Raw genomic sequence first — 17,329 nt, forward strand, 5'->3', positions numbered from 1 at the left:
ACTCTCCACGTATTAAAACGGTGTACATCTTGGGCTCTGCACTAATGGGTTGAAGCTGCAAAATAAATACACACAGGCTGTAAACGTCCTTGAAATCAGTATGCGTCACTGGCTTTTAGAGACTTGAGACAAAATGGTGCTGGGTTAATAGTGCTCCATTAGCTGAAGAACAAGCAAGTAGCAAACTTGGATTAGAGCGCTGGTTTACCATTATGTCATGCAAAGGCAAAATGCAGTAATTGCACAATCTTGAGTTGACCACAATAGAGTATCTTAGACTTTAATATGTCTTGGGACAAGACCGGTTTGGCTATGCTTAGATTCAGAGAAAATGAAAAGCAACTACAAATTTGGTAAATGTAACAGATTTTTAATGGTCGAAATGCTGTGTGACCCACATTTGGCTTGGACAATTGGAAATGTGTAACATTTAATAATTTACTCATCGAGCCATATTGAAAGCCCCATATCTCTGGGATTTAAACATTTAGGGCCTTAAAGATACCAACATAATCTTTAAACAGAATCTAAAGAATATTAGCTCCAAAATCAAAGGCAAAAATTGCCATTTTGACCCCCCTCCATCAAATAATGCATCACTCTGTAAATATTTATCCGAGTCACTTAATATTTTGACTTTCATCATCATTTATGTATTTCTTACACCTGCTAAAAAAATAACAAAACTTCTTGTTGAGCTTAATGACCCAAGTAGCTTTTAAGCAGTTTTCTTCAGTTTCAGTGTTGTGTAGTTACTGGCGTATTTACAGCATTTTGCCTTTGTAGGGCAATAAATCAAAGTCATCGTGAACATGCATAACAAAAGCAGCTTGATTCAGTTCTAAATCTAAACTCTCCAGTGGCTATTCTCAAGTATTTGTGTTCTTATGCATACGTCAGAGATGGTGAGACAGACAGAAAAGAAAAATGTCAGCAACTAATTCTTTTTCCACCACCTTTTACTTGGTAATATCTATTATACCGTCTTTCCACAGTAATGTTTACACAAGATGAGAGCAGCTCAGTCATCTGTGCTTTAATCACAGTTTGTGTGACTGTGTGTGCTCACAAACAAGGGTGGAAGCACCTGTCTTTGTACACCTTTAAGCCCATTTAAGCAGTGAGAAGCTCATTCAGAATATGAATACGACCAGGAGTAGAAGAGGAAAAGAATGAGTGAAAAGCGTGTCAATTAATGTTCTGACTTTGAGTGAAAGGCGGAAACATCTCGGTGACAGTGTCAAGATCCATGGGTGTGTGTGGGGGATCAAGAATCTCACACACACACACCACAAAAAAGATCTCACCCTTCAAGGTATACTTCATACGTAATCGAAGAATGAATGGGTGTGATGTCATTTAGAACCAAATCTGGCCAAAAAGGTGTTTCTGCACTCGTTTCGGTGGTGAGCCAGGGCAAACTTTTAGGAGACCTTCTTACTGCCATTGGTCCACGTCATCGGAGCTCCACTCACCTTGAGGCAGACAGCTAATTTGGAAGGTTTTAAATGTAGCGTCCTCATTTAAAGGGGTCATGTCATGAGGAATCAAATTTTCCTTGATATTTTAACATATGAGAGGACATTCTACTATAAAAAAAAAATACTGTAAATTCCAGCGGCCAATTGCATAAAACTGTTTTAGACTAGTCTTACTAGTTAGTCGTCTAAAATGTTGGTCTTAATTTTTTCAGTCAGTTGCATAAAAACTTAGATCAGTCTAATTAAAGACCAAAATGTAAGACAGCACAACTCAGGCCAACTTGTGTTTACATTCCATTTTGCCATTGAAAATAACTGTCAGCTGAGCCAGTGGGGGCTGAAAGGGGCTTGAGTTGAGACTTGGTTGAAGACTTTAACTTCAAAAATGGTAACAAAATGTTGTGTTTTTAATTATTTGGGTTAAATCACTAAATGTGTTCATTAAAATACTTTTTGAAGCACTGTAGTCCACTAATAAGCAAATATTCTCAGCGAATAAAAAATTTGAGCGTCCACTGTCGGCCATTTTTTTAAGCTGTTCAGTGTCTTATTTTTCCCACAATGCAATGCAAATAAGACTGTCTTACTAAAGACAACTGTGAGCTTGTTTTATGCAACAGGCTTTCTATGGCATCTTTAGCTAGTCAAACTAATTGTTAGATGCAGTCTTAAGTTAATGGCTATGTTTATGCAACCAGCCCCAGAACTCAAAACTAAATACCCAATGCAATAAAAGTGTTTATTAAAACCAAGCTGCCAAAACGCCCTATTCTCTATTTCCGCAACAACCCTACGTCACTTGGGGTACTCGTTAATTCAATACGGCCTCTACTGCAACAACATCAACACCTATTTTAAAATGATCACACCCATGGCCACTCACTTAGCTTGTAAACAGAGACAGAGAGAAGGACAAAAAGGCCTACTGTATGTGAACTAGCTACTCCTGAACACAAAAGGGGACCCATCTGGTCTATTTTGAATAATCTTTGTATACAAACATGTACTACACAGATGTCTTTGTCTGTAGTCATCTCTCTGGCACGCTTTTTAAAGACGCAGTGTCAAGTTTCAACTCAGAAGATATGATGCGTTTCATCAGCTGCTGTGGCTCCTGTTGTTCTGTTGCTTAAACTTCAACAAACTGATCTTTTGCCTATTAGCAATATTTTTAATTGTTGGTGTATGAACACACACACACACACACACACACACACACACACACTAGATGGACGTCTTTGACAGTTTTTTGTTTCCGGCAATGTGCACCTCATGTGCAGTATGATAAACTGGATAAGTGCATCTTGTGAAGCAGTCATAAAACAAATCTTTGCAAAGGAATGGTCACCGCAGGATATGGGACAGTTAAAAACACTATTGGACTCGATCAAATAAGAAAACAGTTCCATTCATTAATATTTAAAATGTCATGATTGTTTATGATGCTGGCACGCTGTCTACACTGGGAGCATCCATTGACGTGATGCAACAGCTTGAGGCGGTCTACACTGGGCGGGTCGACACAAACTTTCTGAAACATTTCTTTGTGATGTTGTCAGTAGTATCACCAGTGCAAAATGGAACGGGACACTTAGTTTTTTTTACTGTTGGAGTGACGCGCCGCAATGGACGCTTCCATGGTAGACAGCAGCATTGATTATACTGTCCGGTGTAGACAGGGTGTGAGTGTTAACAGTTGTGCTTGAGATTAATAGTGCAATATATTCGGATGCAGTGTTAGATGAGCGGAGGCAAAAATAGAGCTTTTCAGAAAGATTGTCAGAGACAAGGTTGAATATTGTCATGCGTTACAAAATATGTAAAAAAAAAAAAATTTAAAAAAAAACTTGACTAAGATTATCAGTGGACCTCAGGAAAGATAATAAAAGATATATGTAAGGGATAATCCACGGCTAGCCATGCATTAAAGGATTTTAATGCACGACGTAGAGGCGAAGAACCACCCGACGCGAAGCGGAGTTAAGTTAAAGCTGTAACTGATGTTAATTTTGTAAAAATAATGTAATTTTTTAACAGACATGTAAAAATGACGGTTATTTTCTTAAGTTACGGCTCGTTAGTTCTAGCACTCCGTCCACTTTAAATAAAGTAGAGCCATCGGATTGCTTTTATTTGAATGAATTATCACATTTATTTAAATTCATTATTAAAAGAGAGAGACAAAGAACTGAAAGAGTCCCTCGTTGCTTAAGCATATAGCTAACTTAATGATTATTTAATGGATTTATTAAAATTATTTATGAATGACAGGCAACACTGACAGTGACAAGGCAATCTTTATTTGAAATAATCATGTCATTTTTTAAATGAATTATGTAGAGTGTGAAATAAAACCGGTGTCTCTAACCACGATTAGGCTATATAAAGACACATTAAATTTATTGAAATGCATTAAATTAAATGAAAACAAAAAAATCAAACAGTTGGAAATTTCGATAGGGGATTGTTTTACTCAGCATTATACTAATTGATGTTAAACTCCACATTTCCATTTATCGTGAAGTTAGACATGGAAAAGGGTAGGGTTATTTCAGTTTTAGGCTTGGAGGTGAAATTATGTTTCGCTTTGCTTGTTGAGGTTCTAGATGTCAGTATGTCACTCCATTCCCTCCACTCTGACAAAGATGGGGCCCAATATGACCGCAAACTCGCCTCGCATCGGTGGCCTGTCACGATCTGGCGACTTTCTAGTCCTGCATCAGAGAGTCGTCCAACGGCAGTGCTACGCAAACTATGGTTTCTGTACATTTGTGAGATACCTTAAACCTGAACAACGACAATTTAAAGTATACAATTTAGATTTGGAAAATAATATAAACACAGTTTAAATTTATGGGCAAAAACGAAATAGGCTATCTATTACCAACCTCTTCACAAATACTTTTTAGCATATTGCCAAGGTAGTTGAGCCCCATCGGCTCCCTGGTGAACCACATTTCGGTGCTCTCGAGTTTGCACAGAGGGATGCGTCTCGGATGCAAATAGAACCCTCCGGTATTTTCTGGACACTTTGACAGATATTTTTTAAAGCTGTCCACGGGACAAAGTGGGTCGCCGGGGCTCGCAAACATAAATCCTCGTAAATTTTCTCTATCCGATGCGGTGGGATCCTTGTGGTTTTTTGTCTCTGGGTTATGCGCCAGGGTCAGGTACTCTTTCCCATTCTCGTCTTGCCGGAGAACGAAAGACTCTTTTGATAGGTTACGGTTTCCTTCTCTTCCCCTCCGTGCAAAACACAGCTGTATGTCAAACCAAACTTTTTTTACAAGTCCTGTGGGTGTGAAAGGGGAGAGTGCAGGTGCATTTCTAATTTTCTCCAAGTCAGACTCAGTAATACGCGGATGATGAACGCTGGTGTCTTTTCCATTTTTCCTGTAGCGCTTTAAAACTGATTTATAGATGGCATTGCTTGACTTGAAGTCTTTATCACTTACGATGTTGTATTTTGTAATGTGACGGTTTATACCTGCTCTGAGACACATCAAACTTGCAACACTGTATTCAAGCGTCCAGCGGTAGACTGAACAGAGGCATAAAACTCCCGCAATGTCTCATTTAAAAGTGAAGCAGAGCAGGTCTCGAAATCAACATTTTTCTGTCTTTGGCGCAAAAAGTCACTGAAAGTGTTAACTGCCCATTTAGTTGTCTTTTTCAGTATTGACCTCATCTTTGTCGTCTTCGATCTTATCTAGCTCTGTCGGTGTTAATTCTTTGTGCCGCTTTTTGTCATTCAACGTCTTCTCCAAGTCTTCTATTTCGTCTTGTGCCTGGGCCCATTTCTCAAAATTGCCATATTCACCATACAAATTAAACGATATGCAAAAATCATCCATTTAGCCTACCTTAATAAACGTTTTCATATGTTTCTCTCACTCTGTTTGCAAGTGTAACTGTGTTACTATGGTTACCAATGATTATAGTAGCGGATTCATTTCGAACTGTAATCAAACTGACTGGTACTACCTGTGCATTAAACGGTTTTACTGCGCACCTTCCAGCCAATCAGAATCGAGTATATAAACAGCCCGTGGTATGTATATATTATATATATATATATATATATATATATATATATATATATATATATATATATATAAAAATAAAATAAATAAGAGAGCATTTCATGTACTTCTAAACACCTCCCACATCTGTGTACCTTTGCACGGATGTTTAGAAGTACATTTAAAGCAGTCATGAAATGCAAGAACTTCTCCGGAAACATATCGGGGCCTTCAGAGTAGGCGGAGGGCTTGATTGCAGCATGCAGGTTTTCTCTCCGATGTTAACTGGATTCCCAGATCATTAAATAAAGCACATAGGTTCAACCCAGGACTGGAGGAAAACCATATTGAGGTTGCTTTGTTAGAAGAGAGGCAATTTCCACACTTCATGGCAGAAGAGTGTCACATGAAATGGATGAGTGTTTTATACCGCAGGAGAAACCTGTCGTCCAGAGAGCCATGATCATTACGCATGCAATTAATTCACTTTATTGTCCAGAACTACTCTGTAAATTTGCTACTGCAGGAACCTGCCGATATCCACATTTAGCATTATGGCCCCTCCTGTTTTCAAAGATTCATGCAAGTGTATGAATTAAATCCCACCACAAAAGCTGATAATGCATGAGAATGAACGTCAATATGGGGGGGTTCTCCACCATTTTAGTTGACAGATGCTCACATTTCAATTAAGAGAGGGGTGACAGCGGTTCAGAGGTGACGTGGCGTGCTGTAGCAGCATGTACATTACACTTCTTTCAGCTCAGCTAAAAATTGCCAAGAGCTGAGACACAAGCATACCAGATGATTTTTGTAAAGGTTAAAAATGCAAGCAGTACACTTGCAGAGTGATCTGAGATCCAATCCACTTGACGGCCAACAACAATGGATGAGCATCGATTAATTTGCATAACCGAGGTAAGGAGGAAGAGAGGAAGGAGTGCATTAATAATCGTGATCACCTTCGCCTTAAGTGCAGATCTTGAGGTCTTTGTCTGATGGCAGTAAATGTCAATGGAGAACTCTAGTCTTCTCCCTTGACATTTACTGCCATCAGACAAAGACCTCAAGATCTGCACTTAATGAAGGTGAAGATAATCACGATGCATACTATGTTATTTCTTGGCAACAACAGGTTTCTGCTGCCCTCAGCACTCTTCCAAGCAATCCTATTACAGGCTGCTTGGATGCCCGGACTCTAGCATGCACTTCCTACTTCCTTTTCACTCAGCCTGCCAACCCTCTAACACCCCCCCACACACACACACACACCCCGGCTCCTGCGTCTGTCGTAAGCTGGCCTGCCCTGTGTCCACCCCCCTCCCATCACCACCCTAGCTGTTCAGTACCATTAACAAAGCCTCCTGGGGCAGCCTCCACTCACTCTACAGGGGGGCAAGGCAAGCCAAGGGACCTCTCGGCTAATTGCCTCCTGCTGTGGGGAAGTAGCCATCAGAACAGCCGTGATATGCTTATTTGCTTGTGACACAACATTATCTCAGCATAGCAATCGTCAAATCTGGGATGGAGGCTTTTGCCAGCTTTTGAATCTGAGAAGCAGCCAAATCCAGCTGTGGCGGTTAAGGGAAATAAGTCAGGGATTTCATTGGCCTAATAAACTAGATTGAATCAGAAGTGGTTTTGCTCTCTGATCAACATGTTCTTTGAAGACTCGAGCTTTTTGATGAGCTGATTAATAATCAATATAAAAAGTGTCAGCTGATCAAGCTGGGATGACTGCGATCTGCAACATGAGATGCTCTTTCCTTTTCTCTCTCTTTTTTTCAGTTGATCAATAAATAGCATGTAAATAAAAGCTGGCACTACAACGTAAATGTGTGAGCTAGATGAGGCTTTATAAAGTATATCTGGTGCTGTGCTTCACACAAGCTAATTCAAGTTGAAAATATCAGTGTGTTGGAGGCTAATTTTCCTAGAGAAAATAGAAAACTGTGGAAAAAAAAAGAATTTCCAACTGTCAGCACTAATATATAATTAGTGTATATATATATATATATATATATATATATATATATATATATATATATATATATATATATATATAATATTATATTATATATATGCTTGGTTAAACAAGCATGATCCAAGAACAACACAGGAAAATCTAAAGCAATGGTAAATCAAATCAAGCCTTGCTTCTGAACATCCAGTGCAACCCACCATCTTATTACACACCATTACTGAAATGAATGCAGGCAACTACATCAAACCGTTTTTGATCTTGCTTTCGACGTAAAGAAAAAACAAAACAAATAAAACACAAATGGCAACACCATGAGATAAGGGGAGGCGGGGAGGGAGCCTTGATCTGAACCATTGAGGAAGGCCGACTCAACTCACCAGCTTAAAGTCCTGAATGCTACAGATGAAGTATGGCGTGTTCGGCCGTCGGCTTTCTATGTACACACAATCTGTGAACAAAAATAGGGAAAGACTGTGTTAAATACAACAATCTGCACAATCACACGAGATGCTTAATGATGATCTCTATTACATTAATTTTCCTAAAATCAAAAATGCATACAATTTGTTATCCTTCGTAAAATACAAGAGGAATGTGAGTAATAGGATTTAAAAGGTCCTTTGGATGCAGGACAGTCTGCCCTTTCCAGAGCAAACATCAAGGGGAGTCAAAGAATGATGGCCAGTATTGTTCCAACACAATTACATGACGGTGGGGAGGTTTGTGGAGTGTAGCTTCAGAGACGCTAGCCCAACGAACAAACACGAATGACAATGTGTAGTTGATACAACGCAAAACGGACACTTCCAATATCCAAACAGTGCTAAATGACATAACTTTTCAACCCAATGGTGAGCCCTGCTGAACTCCTGCTATGAATAAAAGCTAAGCGGAGTGTTTAAATTGAATGTGACTGGTGGTATGGCCAGGTCATGAACCTTCATCTCCTGAACAAAAACATTCACACTGCACAGCTCCAACAAGAGAAAGCAGCTTCAGCTAAGGAGACACACATACACACACTTCCTTCCTCTGCGGTCAATCTGCCAAACATTTGTAGAGCGCGGGAGATGAAAAGATTACCCTCTTGTTTCCACCCGCTTCTCCTCGGAGAGACAATCTGAGCTGCTATTGAAATGGAAAATACTTTAAAACTATTTTAAGTTATGAAAAAAAACGGTGTCTGTTTGAAAGAAAGGGAGTGTTCAGAGCTGTTTGCTAGATAAGAATCTTATTTAAACAGAAGAATGAGCCTGCAGTTTGAAGACAAGCATGCTTTGATAGTTCAAATGTGGTGAGAACACAAAGAAGGCTGTGCTTGGCTGCTTGGAACACCCTCTGTCAGACTCTGAGGTGCCAGCCACCGCTCCATTCAAAACACTCATTACATTACACTGCCATTTCTCACAACAAATCCATTTTACACCAGCACCCAAGTCGGTATTTGTGATACCTGTGCTGTTCCACTAGAGTTGAAGGTGTGGGTTGCTGTGGTATAAAGTCAAAGTGAAATTGAAACAGATCCAACGTACTTACTCAATCCACATTACTTTGTGGTCAAAAAGTGTTTGTCTTCATAATCTTTTATCAAAATGTAGTAACTTTCTCGCCTCTGAAAGGATTTTTTTCTGCGGGTGTCACGTAGGTTATGCAGGGTATTGGATAATGTTAATAACTAGCCAAATAGCATTTCAACCATTGCTTTAACAAACTCGCAAGTATTGCGGACATCCTGCTGTTGAACGACCCCTTTAAAATTCAAATCAATCCCTTAAAATTACATTTGATTTGCATAAAATTAAGTCCTGCCCTTCATTTACCTATTTCACTTGGAAATACATCTCATAAAGTAAGATGGATTGTGAATGCCATATTATGTTGTCTTCAACTGTTCCATTGAAGTATGTGGTCTGATTTAGGCAGTAAGTGGACGTTACAGTGCAGCTGGGTGGGGTGAAGTAGTGCATGCACGTTTTGACCACCTGGAGTAAGATTTCAAAGTAGAGGGTCTCATTTTCAGAACAGCAATGAGTTCACAGACTATAAAAGCATGCTTTAATGCATTTATTTAGGTCCTACTGAAAGTATAAACATGTGTTTCACACCGAAAATCGATAATCAGTGCTAAAGCTTAAATACGTAACTTTTCCGGTGGTAAAATACTTTCTCCTATCCCAGTTTATTATACAGAGTGAGCCATAAGTAAGCCATTCATATGTTAATTTTCTTGAAAATGGTCAACACTGTCTCTGTGGGACTACAAAGATTGCTCTGTTTTGAGCGACCCATCTCAAGAGAGACAAAAACATTGACTTGACCAATGGCATGAGTTAAGGGCAGGACTATCAGTTTGTTGATCAATGGCAGAAGAGTGGCGTATAAATTTCAATGTTAACATACATTTTAAGCTAATCAGAATGCTGAATTCAGGAATCATAACAGATCAGTCTATTGAGATATTTCCATGCACTCATGCTGATTAAGTATTTCTTTCACACATCCTGGCTCATAAACAAAAGTCCATAGTGTACGTTAAAAGAGGAGTTGTACATTAACAAGCACGAGAGAGTCCAACTATTGTCTCCAGCTTACAAAATCTGTATAAAAAAAAAAGAAGAAAAAATGCATGCTGATGATGGGGTTGAATTTTATCACTACCCCCAGCAGCCATTTCTAAACCCACAGTGTGGCACAAACAGTCATGCGTGTTTCATCCCTATAAGCAAAGATGTGGAGATGTCTTTGTGTCTCTGTAGTGCAAAAACTGCAATGAGAATTTTTTTTATCTGAACAATTCAGTACTCCTGGAATGAATTTACATAGCGTTGACTGAAGCGGCTAAAAAGCTACCACTAACAAAAGCTATGCGATTCCGTTCCAGTCCTCTTAATGTACATAGTTTTTATTTACTTGTTTTGCTTGGTGCCACTTTATCTGTTCAATGTAGTAGGCGGAATAAAGATTTTAATAGACTGAGCGCAATGTAAAACAAAAAAAAATTTGAGTGGTTTGCATGGGTGACAAGGCAGGCTTGTTATCAGAGCTGATCTGAACAAGATTTTCTATGGTTTTATAGTTGTCAGCAGTGTGGGCTGAGATTTGCCCGTGTGTTTCTACCTTGGCTCATCTTCTCATTTAAGAGATACATTAGTTAATATATATCCATCAGTGTCGTGACTGACCTGCGGTGTCTAGGCCACCTTTGTCACAGGGGGAGGGGGGTGAACAAAAGAGACAAATCTGAATGAAAAGAGATGACATGTTTCAGAACGTCCGGGTTGTGTTGAAAGGGATTTACCTTGGAGAATTGCAGCTTATAGTCATTTAACCCAGCCAGTAGATTCATTTATATGGAATGAATTCCCTACATACTGATGAGCCACTAGATATCTGCACTGAGAAAATACTAAACGGCTGGTTTTAAAATGCTTCCTGGGGTAAACACAGCTTTAATATAATAATCTACCAGTTTTAAAACAGGGCGCCAGAGCATGTCAAGGGAGGCGTGGAGTATGATGATAAATTCACCAAGTTCACCATAAAAATGTACTGCGAAGATAAATGAAAATCAATAGCTTAATAGACCAGAACAAGATCTGCAAAATGGCAAAAATACACCACCAATAAAAAACCTTTATAAAAAAGGGAATTTAAGAATGTTCCCATATTATGTGTTTTTAAAACATTCAATCAAAAGGGTACATTTTCCACCCATCTGTAAAACTGTTTTCCAAAAAAAAAAAACGTTCCTCATGAAATAAACTGAAGTCCTTGCTGGCCATGGAGAGTTTGGGGCTGTAATTTGCGATGTACTCTTTGAGTGGACCTTTAAGACTCCAATCTGTTCAGCTGCGTTCCAGCCATTTTGTGCTGTCAGAGAAGCCCCTCTCCATCAGAGTGAGCAGGCAGAGAAAAAAAAGGGAAAGAGACAAGTGTATCCGGGGGAGGGGTGTATGGGATTCAAGGGGCTGAAGTACAGGGATGTGTGCTGTTCTAGGGGCTTTGTGGACTCCTTAAAGCCTCCCACGGGCCACGGGCCACAGGTCTCTCTCTCTCTCTCTCTCTCTCTCTCTCTCTCATCTCTTTACCTGTATCTCTTGCCCCATCTTTTAGTGGCCCAAGGAGAACAGAAGGGTGGGGGCTTTGCAAACAGCAGAGATCCATTATCGACCACTCTGCTGGAGCAGCCTGGCCTCACCCTTAGATTGAGATTTATTGAGCTGAAGAAATAGTCCATCACACACTGAGATACACACACCAATGCTTTAAAGAAAACAACAAAACACACAGCAGATATTAGAAGTTGATCTGTTTATAGATATTATTTCTTAATGTATTGTCACCAGTCACTTAGCAACATAAATATTCATGAGGAAAGGGAAGAGGGGTAGCACTCATCCAATCCTCCTCCTCCACTGAGGCTTATTGTTCACTCAGCCATTCTTCTCACCCTGTGAAGCGTGCCTAATTTAAAACACACCTTTACCCATGAAAGAGACCTGCCCTGTTTTCCGTGTCAATCCAGTTGCTGTTTTAATCCACACCTCTTCAAAGGAGGGGGGGGGGGTGAGACACAAAAAAGGCTCAAGCAAATTCTTAATATTTCAGCTTTTTCCATCAAGCAAACCCTGATTCCACAGCTAGGTGACGTTTTGGCTCAACGCAGCGGGTACATTCATTTAAGAAGGGTGCTTGGCTGCTTGTGCATTGTTAAACGTAGGCGGATCCAGAGAGTTCGGTGGACCGCTGTGGCCATCCTTCAATGTGCTTATCTTGAAATTAAAAGAGCAGTAGGAATGCAATAAAGAAACGGCAGGGGGTCCAGGCCAGGCGCTGACTCCACACTCCATGTGTTGCATTCACACCCCTCTCTTGCCCTCTGACAAGCAGCAAACCAGCGAACTGAGCTGCTCATGTCACATCGTACAGGGAAGTGCTTCAGTGCAGGTGATTTTGTTGGCAATGCTCCTTGTCAGGAAGAACAGGCTGGTCTTAACGCGGTTCATCCAATTTACACTTCAGCTAATTTTCCTTGCCTTAAAACATACAAAAACATACACTTCACACCAGATGTGTTTCGTTGGTTTCAGTTTGGTAATATGCGCTGACCGTATTATATGTTCACTATAAAGGTTCACTACAAATTCCTATATAGAAATACTGAATCTTATGACACCAGAATTTGTGGACAGAAGAGGAGAGATCATCTCAAAAGGTTTAACTAGATCTCATAGCAATGCCACATACAAGTTTTTTAAATTAGAGAAATATTACTTAATAATAATAAGTTATTATTAGTTATTATAATACAATTGTAGGCCTAATATAATTCTGTAATTTCTTAATATAGAAATAATAACTATTATTATTATTATTATTATTATTATTATTAGGGATGCACCGATCCAATAACTGGATCAGTATCGGCTTCGATACTGAAGCTTTTAGATGGATCGGGTATCGGTCCGACGATCCCGGTCCAAATCCGATACTGCGTGTTAGTCATGTTTGTTATGGTCAGGCTAAAAAAAATGACATAAAAGAACCATAAAAACACTTAAGGCAATTCATATGACTCGTGCATTTAATTCAAAGCCACTTGAAGACGTGCAGTAGCTCTATGAATCACAAAAGGCTGTGTTTAATAAGTAAATATATAAAATGTACGTGCAGCAATAGCATGTCATTGAATGTCGCTGCTCTGTTTACAGACTCGCGGCTATTATTAGTCTTCACGCGGTGTGCAATATTTGAGCGCTACTCACAAACAACATCACAGATGTAGATGCTCAATAGTTTGGTTCACTTATAATATGCATTTAGAATGGCACCGGAGGTGCATTTTACCCAAATTTGAATAAGCTGCTAATTAAACAACTGTGAACTTGATTACAAACAGACACACTTACAGGACTTCCTGGAGAGTTCAGAATGACAAAATAAAAGCATGAGGGTTTAAAAGTTAAGGTGCATGATTGAGATAGTGGAGACAGTTATTGTTTAGAACCCATTCAACTTAAATATTGTTATAATTCGTAAACAAATAATAATTTATAACAATATATTATTTGTTTACAAATTATAACAATATTTAAGTTGAATGGGTTCTAAACAATAACTGTGAATGAAAAGTGGACTGATGTCTTACAACTAAATTGAACAAAAGAGATCCGAATCCTTTTTGCAAAAAAAAAAAAGAAAAAAAAAAAAGCTTTTCTACTGATGACTTGTACTAGAATTACTGTTAATTTTGCTGCTACATTATCCAGTATACTAGTTAATAATGTTTTTCTTAAGCTATACATTTATATGAAATAACGTAGTAAGAGATTTGTGTTTCTTTACATATTAAAGAGCACACCCAATTAATTCCATACAATAATGTAAAAATATTCTAAACTGATTATGCAAAAAAATAACACTGGTATTAGTTCGGGACTGGCAGATACTGAGATTTCCAATATAGGAATCGGAAGAGAAAGTGGTATTGGTACATCCCTAATTATTATCAGGGCATGAAATTTGGTGGGGATGCAGGTATTACGCACAAATTTAATGAAGCCTGCACGTTCCATGTTTATCATGCAGGGGATTTCTGCAATATTTTATTCATTTTAACATGTAGCTGAGAACTGTAAACCAGTCCATAAAGATGGACAAATCAAATCAAATCAATAATCTTGTCTTTGTATCAAAGGTAATTTGTAATTCCACATGTGTGTGAATAAGTCATCTCTACTGCATCTCTCACTCCCTTGTACAGCTTTCAGCTGCTCAATAAACACGAGTTCAGTGTGAGCGTGCGCAGTGAGGACATGCATATTTAATTAAGATGTTGCAGATCTATAAACCTGTTAATTCAACATGCGAATTGCGTTGTACCACATCTCTAATCGAGCGATGCATTATTATGCTCTTGTTTATACAGTGCATCCGGAAAGTATTCACAGCTCTTCATTTTTTCCACATTTTGTTATGTTACAGACTTAATCAAATTTATTAAATTCATTATTTTCCTCAAAATTCTACAAACAATACCCCATAATGACAATGTGAAAGAAGTTTGTTTGAAAAAACGAGAGAGAAAAAAAAAATATCATAAAATCACATGTACATAAGTATTAACAGCCTTTGCCATAACACTCAAAATTGAGCTCAGGTGCATTCTATTTCCACTGATCATCCTTGATGTTTCTACAACTTGATTGGAGTCCACCTGTGGTAAATTGGACATGATTTGGAAAGGCGCACACCTGTCTATATAAGGTCCCACAGTTAACAGTGCATGGCAGAGCACAAACCTAGCCATGAAGTCCAAGGAATTGTCTGTAGACCGCCGAGACCGGATTGTATTGAAGCACAGATCTGGGGAAGGGTACAGAAATATTTCTGCAGCACTGAAGGTCCCAATGAGCACAGTGGCCTCCATCATCCTTAAATGGAAGTTTGGAACCACCAAGCAGGAACTGGGAGACTAGTCAGGATTGAGGGAAAGATGAATGCAGCAATGTACAGAGACATCCTTGATGAAAACCTGCTCCAGAGCGCTCTGGACATCAGACTGGAGTGAAGGTTCATCTTCCAACAGGACAACGACACTAAACACACAGCCAAGATAACAAAGGAGTGGCTACGGGACAACTCTGTGAATGTCCTTGAGTGGCCCAGCCAGAGCCCAGACTTGAACCTGATTGAACATCTCTGGAGAGATCTGAAAATGCCTGTGCACAGACGCTCCCCATCCAACCTGATGGAGCTTGAGAGGTCCTGCAAAGAAGGGAGAAACTGCCCAAAAATAGGTGAGCCAAGCTTGTAGCATAATACTCAAAAAGACTTGAGGCTGTATTTGGTGCCAAAGGTGCTTCAACAAGTATTGAGCAAAGGCTGTGAATACTTTTTTTTTTTCCAGTTTTTATTTGTAATAAATTGTCATTATGGGTTATTGTTTATAGAATTTTGAGAAAAATAAAGAATTTAATCAAAATTGGAATATGTCTAACATAAAATGTGGAAAAAGTGAAGCAATGTGAATACTTTCTGGATGCACTGTAATCAACATCACAAGTGCGAGACATTGGAGTGCACTTCATACCGTAGCACTCCATCATAAAAATACAGTACCAAGAAAGGCAGAAATAGAAAAGAAAAAGAAAAATGCATTGAATGTAACCAGAACTGCTCAGCTGCAGGGTGAAAAAAAAACACTTAAACAGCTTTTAGGCTACATCTAATCTCCCTAGAGCAGTTTTAATAAATATGTAATATACATAAACAATAATTATATTAATACAATATTAATACATAAAATTAATATATCATAAATCAATCTTCCTTTAATATACATATTATACAAGCAAGGTTCTCTCAGGATTTAATTTGTTAAAATTATTATTTTTAATGTGGCTGTTGAGTGTTGACTTGTACTCAAATTAAATTTCTGTAATCACTTACTCACCTTTGTGTTGTTGCAAACCTGTATGACTTTCTATCTTCAGTTGAACTTAAAAGGAGATGTTAGGGAGTGTGTTAGTTTCAGACACCATTCACTTTTATTGTATGGAAAGTAAAATACAGGTACAGTGAATGATGTCTGAGATCTACAGCCTAACATCTCCTTTTGTGTTCTACAAAAGAGGCAAATTGCTACAGACTTGAGGGTGTATAGCGACAAATTTCATTTTTGGGTAAACTGCATGTCAAAGTATTTGTTTAAGGTATCTGCCAAGAACAAAAACATAATTGTAAGTCAATGCATGACTGCATTACGTCTTGCTGGGAAACAAGAATAACAAGTGACTGTATACAAGTGACTGTATACTTAAAATAATCATTCTATCTGAATAATACTAGGAGGCGAGCATTGAGAAACGTATACCCCTGTGATATTTGGGTGAGATTGCTTAAAAATTTCTGATGTTTACGCATTACAAATTTCATTTCACCCCCACCCACACCATATACCCCCCACCCCCCCAATTGACTGGGATCCAAAAAGTGGGCCCCATTACAAAGTGCACAGTCTGATGAAACTCAAAAAACACTTTTGACCAATGTTCATATGACAACATGTAGATGGCTACAGATCAACTTTTGCACTGAATTGTGTGTTATTAAAGAATTGTAATGTTACTAATATATATATATATATATACAGTGAGGAAAATAAGTATTTGAACACCCTGCTATTTTGCAAGTTCTCCCACTTAGAAATCATGGAGGGAAAATCACAATGTATAATTTTTTAACTATTTATTTGTATGATACAGCTGCAAATAAGTATTTGAACACCTGAGAAAATCAATGTTAATATTTGGTACAGTAGCCTTTGTTTGCAATTACAGAGGTCAAACGTTTCCTGTAGTTTTTCACCAGGTTTGCACACACTGCAGGAGGGATTTTGGCCCACTCCTCCACACAGATCTTCTCTAGATCAGTCAGGTTTCTGGGCTGTCGCTGAGAAACACGGAGTTTGAGCTCCCTCCAAAGATTCTCTATTGGGTTTAGGTCTGGAGACTGGCTAGGCCACGCCAGAACCTTGATATGCTTCTTACAGAGCCACTCCTTGGTTATCCTGGCTGTGTGCTTCGGGTCATTGTCATGTTGGAAGACCCAGCCTCGACCCATCTTCAATGCTCTAACTGAGGGAAGGAGGTTGTTCCCCAAAATCACGCAATACATGGCCCCGGTCATCCTCTCCTTAATACAGTGCAGTCAGCCCTGTCCCATGTGCAGAAAAACACCCCCAAAGCATGATGCTACCACCCCCTGCTTCACAGTAGGGATGGTGTTCTTGGGATGGTACTCATCATTCTTCTTCCTCCAAACACGGTTAGTGGAATTAT

At 38.9% G+C, this 17,329-nt stretch overlaps 1 protein-coding gene across 1 annotated transcript in view; it reads right to left on the minus strand.

The window, feature by feature from the left end:
- Positions 1-17,329, minus strand: part of rerea (arginine-glutamic acid dipeptide (RE) repeats a) — a 158,452-nt gene that overhangs the window by 84,809 nt on the left and 56,314 nt on the right. Inside the window, 1 exon segment of the mRNA XM_052090942.1 lies at positions 7,865-7,935. Coding sequence (XP_051946902.1) covers positions 7,865-7,935 — 71 coding nt within the window.

The sequence above is a fragment of the Xyrauchen texanus genome, chromosome 25 (genome assembly GCF_025860055.1).
Source record: "Xyrauchen texanus isolate HMW12.3.18 chromosome 25, RBS_HiC_50CHRs, whole genome shotgun sequence".
Classification (NCBI taxonomy): Eukaryota; Metazoa; Chordata; class Actinopteri; order Cypriniformes; family Catostomidae; genus Xyrauchen; species Xyrauchen texanus.